This window comes from Zootoca vivipara, chromosome 6, assembly GCF_963506605.1.
Source record: "Zootoca vivipara chromosome 6, rZooViv1.1, whole genome shotgun sequence".
NCBI lineage: Eukaryota > Metazoa > Chordata > Lepidosauria > Squamata > Lacertidae > Zootoca > Zootoca vivipara.
The window spans coordinates 18,353,668-18,367,984 of NC_083281.1; the positions used below are offsets into that span (position 1 = coordinate 18,353,668).

At 47.5% G+C, this 14,317-nt stretch overlaps 1 protein-coding gene and 1 non-coding gene across 2 annotated transcripts; one reads left to right on the forward strand and one right to left on the reverse strand.

The window, feature by feature from the left end:
* Positions 1-92: 92 nt before the first annotated feature.
* On the reverse strand, positions 93-10,698 carry LOC118086402 (galectin-7). The gene is made up of 4 exons (XM_035117976.2): positions 10,631-10,698; positions 2,690-2,778; positions 1,692-1,905; positions 93-398 (listed from the first exon to the last, which is right to left on the reverse strand). Exons 1-4 carry the CDS (start codon positions 10,652-10,654, stop codon positions 219-221), a joined length of 507 nt encoding a protein of 168 aa, XP_034973867.1. The 5' UTR covers positions 10,655-10,698; the 3' UTR covers positions 93-218.
* Positions 8,721-8,796, forward strand: TRNAK-UUU (transfer RNA lysine (anticodon UUU)). The gene has a single exon. It is a non-coding gene; the product is annotated as a tRNA-Lys (tRNA).
* Positions 10,699-14,317: the final 3,619 nt, after the last annotated feature.

Consider the following 14,317-nt stretch of genomic DNA (forward strand, 5'->3'; position numbering starts at 1 on the left):
CAATGGTGGACTAGATAGGCCTTTGGCTCCTCTTTCGTTCTCCCTTTCCTCCGCTCCTTGCTCAAGTAATTTCATATTTTTTTGCACCTGCAGAAAAAGCAAACTGCAAAACACAACAGACGCCCTGCTAGGTTTGCATAATTTATTCTTGCCCTGGGATATCTTCCTGCTCGCATCAAGGTGTGCCCCTTTATTTTTGGAGAGGGCTCAGTGCCCTCCTAACGTGCATAGTGGCCCATGCCCAATGCTGGCAGGATGTGGCCCCTTGGTGCTCTGTTGCCCTCCCAGCTGACGGCCACATTCTGGAGCTTGACATCCCCGTTGATCTCCAGGAAGCGGATGCTCTTCGGTGGGAGGCGGTGGCGGAATTCGCAAAGGGAAATGTCTTTCTCCAGGATCTGGCAAAGAAATGGAAAAGGACACGTCAAGAAGGGTTGGAAGATAAACCTCCCAACTCCGACGGACATGAGAATCCTGTATGGTTTAATGTGTGGTAGCTCTCCTGTTTTGATATTTGGGAACCTCAGTACTCTGCTAGCTACACAGGCTTCTGTTAAAGGCTTAGGAGCTTGTTCGCTCTGGTTTACAACAACCTGAGCAGAGCCAGAGATTCCCCACCCATGTCTTCTAAACATGCCTTTGATTGACAAACCCACTAATTTTTCTCACCACCTTTAAAAGGCATTCATTCCACGAGTTTCTCACACTTGGCTTGGAGAAATAGTGGCTTTTTTCGCCTGCCCTAAATCTACAGGCTACTCAAGCAGACCTTAGGGGAGTTGCGGTAACCATCTATTACAGGGGTCAGCAAACGTTTTCAGTAGGGGGCCGGTCCACTGTCCCTCAGACCTTGTGGGGGGCCGGACTATATTCTAAAAAAATATATGAACGAATTCCTATGCCCCACAAATAACCCAGAGATGCATTTTAAATAAAAGGACACATTCTACTCATGTAAAAACATGCTGATTCCCAGACCGTCCACGGGCCGGATTTAGGTGATTGGGCGGCATCCGGGCCCCAGTCCTTAGTTTGGGAACCCCTGGTCTAGTAACTGAAAGAGGAAGAGTACCATGTTCTCTCTGCTATGTCCACATTGATTGATTGATTAGGTTTAGCGCTTTTTGTTTAGTGGGACATCTTGATCAGTTAAAAGTGGAAGGATTGAGTTTCAAGTCAGTCAGCAAGCAAAGCAATCCGTTCACAGAGAGCGATGAGGAGAGCAGACTAAGAGCAGCCACTAGACTAGGGAGTAAAATGCGGGGACACAGGACATTCTTTTTGACATTTGGTGTAAAGAAAGCTGCTCACGTCAGGCTTGTGGGAGGCTTTGGAGACAATACATCCTGCCCCCTTGCCAAGTGCATCTGGCTGGGAATATCGGCGGTCCTCTTACAGCAATAACGATATTGAATCATAGAATTTCCGGTCCTTTAGCTCTGCTTACTTGGAAACAAGTGCCAATGAGTTCAATAGGACTCCTGGGCAGATGTAGGATCTCGCTGTTCTCTTCCTATACCTGCCCCCAGTGTCTTATACTATACCTATTTTTGGGCTCCCATCCGCCATCTGCCCTCCTAATCCCCATGCAGCCACCATCGCCCCTCACCCAGCCCCCGTGTTTTCGGGGATGGGGTGTGTGTGTCCTGATTCGCCTTCCCTGCTGACGACCCCTCCGTTGCTATCCTGACCTTGTAGCCCATCCGGGTGACGATGATTTGAATCCTGAACTTCTGGCCTTGCCGGAAAGGGGCCATCACTGTCAGGCCCTCCCCCCACTGCTGGTCTGCAAAGCTGTTGAGGGTCACCCGGCCAGGGGACGACGGGGGTCCCTCAAAGCTGACGGTGAGCCTCAGGGGCTTGTTTCCCTCCTCGACTTGTCTGGAAGCAAAGTCCACATAGAACCTGAGAAAAGAGATGAGAGAGATCAGGTTCCCTGGCTCGTGTATATTTCCTCCCCAGGATTTATTAAACATAAATTGGGACAAAGAAACGTCTCTCCTTGCCGTCTTCTCGGAGAGAGGGAGTCAAAACAAAAGCAATGCAGCGGAAGTTCCGCTTACACCAGCAAACTGCTGGAATGTAAACAGGCATGTGGCACATAAGAATCCCATGCCTGCAACTAAAGGTGGAATGGAATCTTCCGACACAGAGATCCCTTATCGCTTCACCTAACTTGCACAGTTAAATCACTAAAAAGCTGGGATCGGGTGGCTCAGATTTCCCCTGGTGTCAGTTATGGGAGGTTTGGCAGCCGTGCCTCAGTGCAGAAGGAAAGGCACTCTGCATATGCATATGCCTAGGCCCAGTCTCTCTCTCTAATACAGTGGCGCCTCGCAAGACGAATTTAATTCGTTTTGTGAAAAAATCATCTTGCGAATCGCGGTTTCCCATAGGAATGCATTGAATATATTTTTTTTGCCCATAGGAACGCATTAATATCAATGCATTCCTATGGGAAACCGCGATTCAAAAGACGGATTTTTTGCAAAACGAATTCGTCTTGCGAGTCACCATCAGATCGCAAGACGTGTTCGTCTTGCGAAAAATTCGTCTTGCAGGGCATTCGTCTTGTGAGGTACCACTGTATTCCACAAGTCCTAGCACCGAGTCCTTGCCTCCTCTGCCTGTACCACGAATTCTGGATGCCAAATCCATTCTTAGGAAAATAATATCAGTATTGAGTTACCTTTTGCCCTGTGGTGGAATGATACCTTCTAGCAGCACCCATGACTCTGGTTCCAGGCCTTTTGGGATAGCCCGGAAAAATGGTATATTCTGCAAGGGAGGAAAGAAGAAGATGAGGCACAGTCTTGTATCCCTGAATATGCCTCTAGTCCTCTTCATGGTGGGGCAGGAAGCAGAGTCTCTCACGCCCCACAACAGGTTGCCATCCAGTCTGTGAGATGGTTGGCTTGGTTTCTCCTTTTAATAAGTTTTTATTAAAGCTTTTTCCGAACACAATTAGATAAAAGAAACTAAATAAAAACAAACAAACAGAGAAAAGAAAACACAGAGTCCTCTCTTGAAGGTAGCGCTTAACCCTTGTCTCACACAAAAAGTGGTGCGTCCTCCAAGTCTTTTTTTTAAATATTATTTTCAAATTTTATAGTGACTATATAAATAAAAATGTAAACTGGGCATGTGGGTGTGTTTCCACTTTTCACTAAAACCGCTTGACCGATTGAGGTGAAATTTTGACACAGCATCACATGTGAATGTCCAAAGGCTATAGGGAAGTTTGCCAAAACAGATATCACACCTCTGCCAGGTAAAACCCCCCAAACCCCGTTTCAGAACTCACAAATCATATGAAAGTGCATGCTGGCTGCACAGGAGAGGTTGCAAACCAGCGCCCTCTAGCGACGGCTACACTGGTACTGCACCTAGGAAAGCTTCCCTCTCCACAGGATGTCAGCTTGGCTTTGCAGACTAGGCTGCTTTCCAGACTAGGCGGAGTGGAGGTGGGAGCTTGCCTGGGTGGGGGATGGGGGGAGGAGGGGCGGGGTAGGGTGGGCCCAATCACAGGGATGAGCCGGGGTGGAGGGAGGAGGGGGAGGGATAGGTAATGGGTCAGAACAGGGTGGGGGGAGTCACAGGGATGTGCCTGTGTAAACATAACACTCGTAAAACTCTGAAGGTGAGGGGAGTCTGAAGGGGGACTCTGAGGCTCCATTTAACAGACTGAGCCACAGCAACGCGTGGCAAGGCCAGCTAGTAATTTATAAATTCAATACTTTTCCAAGGATACAGTATAGACTACCCCCTGCCTTGGATTCCAATTTTCTCCCCCCTAATTTCTTGCATCTTATTTTTTTTCTCCAAACTTTGTTTTCCCTCTTATTTATCCTATTTTCCAATTATATACAGTGGTGCCTCTGGTTAAGAACTTAATACGTTCCGGAGGTCCGTTCTTAACCTGAAAGTGTTCTTAACCTAAAGCACCACTTTAGCTAATGGGGCCTCCTGCTGCCACCGCGCCTGCCAGTGCACGGTTTCTGTTCTCATCCTGAAGCAAAGTTCTTAACCTGAGGTACTATTTCTGGGTTAGCGGTGTTTGTAACCTGAAGCGTTTGTAACCCGAGGTACCACTGTAACTGAGAGCTTTCAACTTGTTTTCAAATTGTCTCTTATCTTTCTACAACCGCACAACAACCCAGCCGGGCAGGGAAAAGGGAGAGAAAGAGTCTGGGCCAGGGTCACCCACAAATTGCGACTCTGTCAGAATCTGAACCCGGGCCTCCTCAGTCTGATCAAAATGCCGCTTTGAATATTCCGTCTTCATTTAGAAAAATAGAGTCTTTTCTTCTTCTTCTTCTTCTTCTTCTTCTTCTTCTTCTTCTTCTTCTTCTTCTTCATCATCATCATCATCATCTTCCCTCTTCCTCTTCTTCCTCTTCGTAGGCCAATGTCCCATCTAGTCCAGCATCCTAATCTCACAGCGGCCACCCAGTTCCTTCTTTGCTACTTAAGCCCGTTTCCTCAGATAACCGACTTCCTTCTTTCTTAAAACTGCTTGTCAGCCTGTGAGCTTCCTGCCCCTTGTTCACCCTCTTCTGTCAGGCAGATATAATCAATATTTCCCGAGGCTTTAATCCGTAGCTCAACTGAAAAAGTTGGAGGTTTGGTACCTGGGAAAGTGAGTCACAGGATGGGAAGCCCATTTTCACGCAATGCAGAATTGACACATAAACTGTCGCTTTCGCCCCCTTGAAATTGCATGATGCTACATGACAGTTTGCGGTTGCAGAAAGGTGTGGCGTACAAAGGATACTAGCACGGTACAGATGAGTTTTATTTTGCTCTTAAAAACTCCTGTGAATTATGAGACACCTAAGCTGGTTTCAGTTCCTCCTTCCTACAGTGGGGAAATTGAGGAACTGTCCCAATGATCAGAGGAAGAAAGGAGACAACTTGAGAAAGCACTTGCTTCAGTGTTGGAAAATTACCGTATATTCCGGTGTATAAGATGACTGGGTGTATAAGACGACCCCCAACTTTTCCAGTTAAAATGTAGAGTTTGGGTTATACTCACCGTATAAGAAATACGACCTGGCTTATAAGACGACCCCTGACTTTTGAGAAGATTTTCCAACAGTGAGCAACTTCTATGTAAGATATACAGTAGAACAAAATATATAAAGAGGTACCGGTACATACCAAATAATTATCAATGAAATATACATATTAGAAAGATCATACTAGTGGATCAGTGCTCACTGGATAATGTAGCTGCAGTTGCTCAGTTTTGGTGTCATTCATTGTTTGCAGTTCCACTTCTAGCTGATGAAGACTTTATTCCGAAACAGTTGAACTATTTGGATGCACTGTCCTTTTGAGACTTCAGAGAGACGTCTTCCTTTGAAACTTGTGTGAGATGTCTTCCTTTGAGAGATGGTTTGGCGTTCCTCGCTATTCATTGGTTGTTTGAACCTTTGTTTGACTCTGATACATATAACAACAACTTGCAGTTACTTGTATATTTTGTGAGATGTGTTGTATGATATATATACAGTGATACCTCTACTTACAAATTTAATGCGTTCCGAACGCACATTTGTAAGTCGAAAAAAATTGTAAGTCGAATCCAATAAGAATGCATTGGGAGAAAAAATTCGTAAGTAGAAGCAACCCTATCTAAAAATTCGTAAGTAGAAAAAATCCGCATCCAAGATGGCGGATGGAGCTCCGTTTGTAAGTAGAAACATTAGTAAGTAGAGGTACCACTGTATGTATATGTATATATGTATATATATAATTTTGAAGTGGCTTATTCATATATTTTGAATGACATCATACCAATTATATACAGTGGTACCTTGACTTACGAATGCCCCGACTTACGAAGTCAGCTAACCCGGAAGTATTTTTGCCGTGCGTGCGGTCTGCATATGCGCAGAAGTGGCTTATGAAGGATTTGACTTCCGAAGAGCGCCGCAGAACGGATCGTCTTTGTAAGTTGAGGTACCACTGTATTTACTAACAATTATTAGCCAGCGTGTTGCGTTGACAACTTTTTCTACGGCAGCCTTCCCCAACTCATTAACCTCAGAAGAGCACCTGCTGGATCCAACCAGCATCTTGTTCTCCCAGTGGCCAATCAGATGCCTGTGGGAAACCCGCAAGCAGGATCTGAGCATAAGAGCCCCTCTCCCCTCTCGTGGTTTCCAGCAACTGGGATTCAGAAACACTGCTGCCTCCAAGCTGTGGAGGGCAGATCATAGCCGTCATGGCTAATAGCCTTTGATAGTCCTCTCTTCCGTGAATTTGTTCAATTCTCTTTTAAAGCCATCAGAGTTGGTAGCCATCGCTCCCTCCTGTGGGAGGGAGTTCAAAAGATTAACCGAGCACCGTGTGAAAGAGCTTAATCGCCGAGATAATTAAGGGTTTGGAAACTCAGCCTTACGAGGAGCGCTTGAAGGAGCCATCCTCAAATATCTCAAGGGCTGTCACGTGGAAGAGGGAACAGGCTTGTTTTCTCCAGCTCCGGAGGGTAGGACTCGAACCCATGGCTTCAAGTTACAAGAAAGGAGGTTCCGGTTAAACAGCAGCAGGAACTTTCTGACAGCAAGAGGTGTTCGGCAGGGGAACAGATTCCTATGAGAGGTGGTGAGCTCTCCTTCCTTGGAGGTTTTTAAGCAGGTGTCAGGTGGCCATCTGTCATGGATGCTTTAGCTGAGATTCCTGCCTTGCAGGGGGTTGGACTAGATGACCCCCAGAGTCCCTTCCAACTCTTAAGATTCTCCCATTCTTTTCTCTGTCCCTGACATTCAGCTTCCTGGGATGCCCACAAATTCCAGTGTTAGGAGAGAGGGAGAAAAACGTTTCTCGGTCCACTTTCTCAATGCCAGGCATTATTTTATAAACTCCTATCGTGTTGCCTGTTGCTTGCCTTTTCCCTAAGAAGTCCCCAAAACTTTCATGGAATTGTAGAGTTGGAAGGGACCCCTGAGGGTCATCTAGTCCAACCCCCTGCGAGGCAGCTATCTTTTTGCCCAATGCAGATCTTGAAACCCCAACCCTGAGATTAAGAGTCTCATGCTTTACCAACTGAGCTCTCCTTCAGAGCGGAGTCAGGCTACCTGCTTGATCATTTCGGTTTCCCTTTTCTGGACCTTGAAGTTTTACTCAAAGTAGACCCATTTAAATTAATGGACCTAAGCTAGCCATGTCCACAAATTCCAATATGTCTCCTTCATGCAGGATTCACCCTGCATGTAACTCCTTGTTGTTTTTTAGCCACACATGTCTAACAGGGAGACCTGTAATTCATATATAAAATTTTAAAAGCAGCATGTTGTTTATGGCAAAGTTTTTTAAAAAATAAAAAATAGATTTTGTTAAAATGGGGGGGGGATACACAGGATAGTATCAAATGGCCAATATCTTGATCAAAGATTTCGAATCGCATGGCGAGCAAGCGAAGATTCGGCACTTCAGGTTCTGTACTGCTCTGAATGCAAACAGGGCTCTGGAACGGATCCCGTTCGCATCCAGAGGTACCACTGTATACATGTTATGTACTGAGCTTGGATCCTAGAACAATACGCAGGTAGGATCCTAGAAGGCAGCAACCTAATTGGTCTGTAGGAGCCGCCCAATCAGGCTCCAGGAGGGGAGTTGAATCAGCCAATCACACGGGACCCATTGTGTAAATAATGTACAGTATATATATAGCCAAAGGTTTTGAGGGAAAACACTCACTCACTGTTTACCATGAGCTGAAATAAAGCGCATGAAATCAACACTCAACTCCGAGTAGATTTCAATACAGAAAATTGTTCCAAACACCCACTCCAAGATAGCACCCAACGATTCCTTTTTCTTCAATCCTCAAACCCAGATATCATAAGTTCATTTTCTTTTTCACGCAATAAGTGTACATGGCAATGGATTTCAAGGCCACATGTGCCCTGCTGACAACGGAACTCCGGGAAATGTAGTTCTGGGAGGCAAGTGGGGATTGGCTCTGCATCCTCTCTCAAAATGCAGACTTCCTTGATGAGGGTGCATGGACAAACTGGTTCCCAAACTAGTTTATTGTTGCAGTGCAGGTGTAAAACAAGTGCTCAGCATAAGGGCGCAGGCAGGGTGGGGAAGTTGGAAAAGGTGGCAGCCTCAGCTGACATAAGGAGGGAAAACCCAGGCTGACAAAATGACATTTAAATGCAGTGGGTGAGCCAAACACGCTGCCTTTAAGCATCCACTCTGCCCAAGGATCTATGGTAGGGATAGCTCAGTCGGTAGAGCTTGAGACTCTTAAATCTCATGATCATGGGTTCAAGACCCATGTTGGGCAAAAGATTCCTGCATTGCAGGGGGTTGGACCAGCAGGTTCCCTTCCAACTCTGCGATTCAAGAAGAAGCCTGCTGGATCAGGCCAATGGCCCATCTGGTCCAGCATCCTGTTCTCACAGGGGCTGACCAGATGCCTCAATTTCTCTTCCCTCCTCCGGTTTGCAGAAACTGGTATTCGAAAACATTGCTGCCTCTGACCATGGTAGCAGAGGATAGCCATCTTAGCTAGTAGACATCAATTTGTCTAACAATTAATTTGTCTAACAATTAATTTGTCTAACAATCAATACCTGTGGCCATTACTACCTCCTGTGGCAGTGAGTTCCAAAGTTTAACTATGTTCTATAAAAGGAAGCCGCTTCTGTAACTGGCCAGACCCCTGGTCCACCTAGCTGAAAAACTAATAACAAAAACAAACAAAAACTTGTGGAATAGCTCAGCCGGTAGAGCATGAGACTTTTAATCTCAGGGTTGTGGGTTCGAGCCCCACCTTGGGTGAAAAAAAATTGCTGCACAGGGTTGGGCTAGATGACCCTTGGGGGCCCTTCCAACTCTGTGATTCTATGTTTCCAATGGAGCTGAACGTTGGAAGATTCGTTCCAGGCAAAAGAAAGCATTTCTGCACATGGCGCATAGCTGAAGTGCAGAAAGTACGTCTACGGGACTTTGTGATGGCCACCGACTTGAATGGCTTTCAAAGATGTTGCACAAATTGGGGGAGGAAAAGGCTCCGCCAGCAGCTACTAGCCCTGAATGTTCTGCCCTTGCTGTGGGAGCCAGTACAACTCTGGAGTGCAGTTGCTGGGTATCAGGAACAGGGAGAATTGCACTTGAACTCAGCTCCTGTTTGCTGGCATCTGGCTGGTTTTTTAAAAAAAAGGTAAAGGTGTGAGCTTCCATTGTGGTGTGCTCTGTAACTGGTCAAGGGAAGTGATCCGATACAGTAGAGCACGCTTGATCGCTATAAAAGGGGCAAGGGGAGAACGAGGGTGACATTGACTCCCCCGAGAAAAAGCCAGAGAAGAGGTCTCTGGCCGAAAAAGTACTGAGCAGCACCAGAAGAGAGACACTGTGCCCCAGCACAAAAAAAAGGTAAAGGTAAAGGTTAAGTCCAGTCAAAGGTGACTATGGGGTTGTGGCGCTCATCTCCCTTTCAGGCCAAGGGAGCCCATGTTTGTCCACAGACAGCTTTCCGGGTTATGTAGCCAGCAGGACTAAACCGCTTCTGGTGCAACAGAACACCATGACAGAAACCAGAGTGCACAGAAATGCCATTTACCTTCCTGCCGCAGAGGTACCTATTTATATACTTGCACTATTGTGCTTTCGAACTGCTATGTTGGCTCACCCCATCGAACAAGTGCTCACCCCATCGTGGGGATTCGACTCGCCGACCTTGCGATCGGCAAGCCGAAGAGGCTTGGTGGTTTGGACCCCAGCACTACCCGCGTGCAGTGTGGGAACAGAAGGCTGGACTGGATGGGCCTTATGTTTTGGTCTGTTTTAAAAGAAAATAAGATAGGGAGACAGGCAGACAGGCAGGCGTAACACTGTCAAAACATTGCACTTGATCGAAGGTGGCTTCCAGGTCTGGAAAGGTTAAAGACCACACACCCAAGGGTGCCAACTTGAATTTTAAAAAATGGGTGTGTATGTGTCCCAAATAAGCCCCGCCCCAGATAATCAATCACACACCATTTAAATGGCAATGCCCATTAACTTTGGCAGGCGGCACCCTCAATTATTTTATTAGGGAGGCCAAAGTGAGCTCAGTCCCTAGGAGTTGGCACCTGTGACAACAGCTGCTGGATGCACAGCAGCAAGGCCCCCCCCCCAGTTTACAGAGTTGTGCAGAAGAGGGGATTTGGGCAAATGCACCTTCTCAGGTGAGCATCTTCCACAATACCTGTTCAGTGGTACGAGGGCCCCGTCCTTTGCAGCTGATTATCCTACGGTTCTTCATGGCACCCCAACCTGTTTCTCCTCCTGGTGAACAGTTTTCATGGCATCACTGAGTTGCAAGGGACCCCCTGGGGCCACCGAGTCCCAACCCCCTGCAATCCAGGAGTCACAGAAGAAGAATCCCTCTGCTGAAAGACCTCTGACGGAGGAGAGCCCACTACTTTGCTGGCGCGGATAAGGATGCCTCTCCTTGCTGGTTTTTGTTCCAGGGCCATAGCAAAATGTGCCGGGTTCAATCGCCAGCAGCACCCGCAGGTAGGAAACGGGAGGGAATCCCCGCCCGAAGGTGCAGACAACGAGGAACCTCCTCGACATTCTCGCCGCCACCACAAACCAGAAAAAGGAAACGCTCTTTGTTGCTTTTACTCACAAAATTATCAGGCACTATTGCCATCCCTGCCGCCTCTTTGCTGGAGACAAAACGTGCGCAGGCAAAAAGGACCAGCTTCCAATCAGCAGCAACTCTTCTTAACAGTGGCAACCTCATCTCCTTCGGGGCAGATTTTGAAGAGGCGCCTCCTCCCACAGCTGATGATTTTGTGCTTAGTCACACTTCCCCAAGAGGGCGAAGTCACAGCTTGATCTATGAGCTGGTGCCCGAGAGGGAGACAGGCACCATCGCTTTCAGCCTGGCCCTGGGGGCTCTCAGCAACATCCTGACACCACCGTGGGTTAGAGCTCCGGCTGGTCCTTTGTGAGGAGGGGAAGGAGCCGTCTCTGAAGCTTGCAAAGGAGAAAAGCTGGGTTCTAGAAGCAGAAAGTAGTATGGAGGGGGCTTTGGGGGGTCTCTCTGTGGTGCTGGAGGAGACTGTTGAGAGTCCCATGGAAGATCAGACCTATCCATTCTGAAGGAAACCAGCCCTGAGTGCTCACTGGAAGGACAGGTCCTGAAGCTGAGGCTCCAAGACTTTGGCCACCTCATGAGAAGTGAAGACTCCCTGGAAAAGACCCTGATGTTGGGAAAGATGGAGAAGGGGACGACAGAGGACGAAATGGTTGGACAGTGTTCTCAAAGCTATTGAGTAACCAAACTGCAGGAGGCAGTGGAAGACAGGAGTGCCTGGCGTGCTCTGGTCCATGGGGTCACAAAGAGTCGGACACGACTAAACGACTAAACAACAACTGTGCTATAAGAATTTTAAGATCTTATATATATAAAGTAAATGTTCAGAAATGTTCAGAAACCTCAACTGCCTGCAGCCAGATTGCTGACCTAGGCTGGTTAGAGAGAGCAGGCTCCCTTTGCTGGAAGAGCTTCACCAACTACCGGTACCAGTCTGTTTCCAGGCACAATTCAAAGCCCTTGTTACAAAGCCCTACACAGCATAGGTCCAAGCTCTCTGAAAGACCATATTCCCTCCTACGAACTTGCCTGGACTGATATGGGCCAGGCTTGGCCTGGAGGGAGAATGTTTGGAGCTACAGTCCCCATCACGCCTGCTGCCTGGTGCTGATGGGAGTTATAGTCCAGAACATCTGGAGGGCACCAGGTTGGCAAAGTTTGCACTAAGCAAGGAACCCTGTTTTGGTTTGCCCCTTTCAAAGGGATATGTTTTAATGGGGCAGGATTTGTTCTTGGAAAACGTCAGCTTCTACTGCATCAAGACGTCAGGCTGATTCACCTGTGGCTTCCTAGATGTTTCTCTTTACGCCCTTTTCTGACAGGGCTCCAACACCTCACCACTTCTCTGCAATTCATCAAAGATGACAGGCAGAGAGGTTCAGAGAGGACACCAGCAGGTTCTTCCTTTCCCACTCTCTGGTGCATTTCACCAGAAACTTGAACCGGTTTGAGGCAGCCTTCCATTTTTCCTGTTTGGAATTGTTTGCATTTGAACCTCCCAATAACAGCTCTGGCGAGAGCGGCTTAACAGCAGAACAGACTCCTTTGGAAGGTGGCGGCGGCCTCTCCTCCCCTTGAAGGATTTTTAAACAGAGTTTGGGTGGCCATTCTTTAGCTGGGATTCCCTCCTTTCGCGGGGTGTGTGTGTGTGTGCCCTTGATGACCCTCAGGGTCCCTTCCAATTCTGGGATTCAACCATTCTACTTATCTTTTGCTCCCCACAGAGAATTGCATTTCTTTACTTTTATATCATGCTCCAAGGAGCTCCACATGGTTGCCCCCCAGCACTCTCCACTTTATCCTCACAACAACCCTGTGGAGTAGGCCGAGAGACAGCGATTGTATGTGTAAATGGCAGTTTGTCTTTGTGCACTTATGTATTTTCTCTGTGTGCTTTTGTACTCTTTTTATGCACTATTAATAAAAAAGTTGAAATTTGAGAGAGAGAGAGAGAGAGAGAGAGAGAGAGAGAGAGAGAGAGAGAGAGAGAGCATTGGCCCATGATCACCCAGCAAGCTTCATGGCCAGAGCGGGGAATTTGAACCCTGGTCTCCCAGGGATGCTCACTGCATGTGCCTGAGCTTGTTTGGAATCAGCTTCTGTGACGAAAGTCCTCTACTTTCTGTCTTTATTGTACAACCTACTTCTCATATTGTGCAAGGCTTTAATGAGGATGTCCTGAGGTAAAGTTCACCTCACACTATCCCAGTTATTCTCCTTATAAACCCCCTCACAACGCTTGGGGTTTAAAGATTAAATGAAAGCACTCTTCCAGCCCAAAACGTAGCCCGGTATCTTTTTAAGCTCTGAGGTGGATATGAGACTATTCCTAGTGTACACACCAGTAAGGGGTTCTCCTCTCTTGAGCTTTCCCCACTGCAAAGCTTTCCTCCCTCCCGAGGAAACTCTGTGTCACCCTTGAACCAGTCTCCCTCTTCCTCCTCCTCTCGGTGCACTCAAGGGACAACAACCTCTCCTTCCTGCTTTAGATAAGGGGTTTTGTCCTTTTAATGAGTCTCCCCACCAGATGAGCCATAGATACCTCTGCTGGAAAGATCACACAGACGATGGTATGGATGGAACTTTAATTTAACATTTAATGGCTTATGAACTTAACGGTTGCATTCAAGATTCATGTGTACAAGCATGTGGTTTCAATGGAACTGTTCTTGTTAAACATATAACTTCAAACCTCACCAATTCCTCACCTAACACTACTCTATAAACCTATTCCACCCTCAGCCACGCTCACACTCTCCTGCTTCATCTCCCCAACACTCAACTGTCACTAACTGCCGTTTTTTCTCCTCATAGAATGTTCGTAACCCCACAAGCATGTGATGTAACTCAGGGTAGGAGATGCATTAACCCTTATACATCCAGGCTGTGACCAAATATATCATCCTAGGGTTATTTCGTTACAGCTTCCCACCCCACCCCACCCCACCCCAAATCCATGTTACCTGTTTGCCTGTCCTCACCTGTAGCTTCACGGCTATACTCTACAAGCCTCCAGGGGCCCCTAATGCTCACCTAGTGCATTTCCTCAAAGGAAAACAACACAACAACCCTCTCCAGTGACTTCTAGGAGGTTTGCCGGACTCCAGAGGTTGAAATCCGGAGTTGCAGAGGGTCAGTAAAGGTACAGGTGAAGGGACTCCTGACCATTAGGTCCAGTTGCGGACGACTCTGGGGTTGCGGCACTCATCTCACATTATTGGCTGAGGGAGCCAGCGTACAGCTTCCGGGTCATGTGGCCAGCATGACAAAGCCGCTCCTGGCGAACCAAAGCAGCGCACGGAAACGCCGTTTACCTTCCCGCCAGAGCGGTACCTATTTATCTACTTGCACTTTGACGTGCTTTCGAACTGCTAGGTTGGCAGGAGCTGGGACTGAGCAATGGGAGCTCACCCCGTCGCAGGGATTTGAACTTCTGATCGGCAAGCCCTAGGCTCTGTGGTTTAGACCAGTGTTTCCCAACCAGTGTGCCTCCAGATGTTTTGGGACTACAACTCTCATCATTCCTGACCACTGGTCTTGCTAGCTAGGGATGATGGGAGTTGTAGTCCCAAAACATCTGGAGGCACACTGGTTGGGAAACACTGGTTTAGACCACAGCGCCACCCACGTCCCTGCAGAGGGTCAATACTGGGGCTAAAAGGGGTTGCCACACTTGCATGGCTGGAGAGGAAAGCAAATGTGGCAGGAAGATTC

Excerpts from the sequence above, each read along its gene's own strand:
- LOC118086402 (XM_035117976.2), bottom strand. The coding sequence starts at position 10,654 with ATGGCAATAGTGCCTGATAATTTT. Across the intron at positions 2,779-10,630 it reads CAATAGTGCCTGATAATTTT|AATATACCATTTTTCCGGGC; the intron begins GTGAGTAAAAGC and ends CCTCCCTTGCAG. Across the intron at positions 1,906-2,689 it reads ATTCCACCACAGGGCAAAAG|GTTCTATGTGGACTTTGCTT; the intron begins GTAACTCAATAC and ends CTCTTTTCTCAG.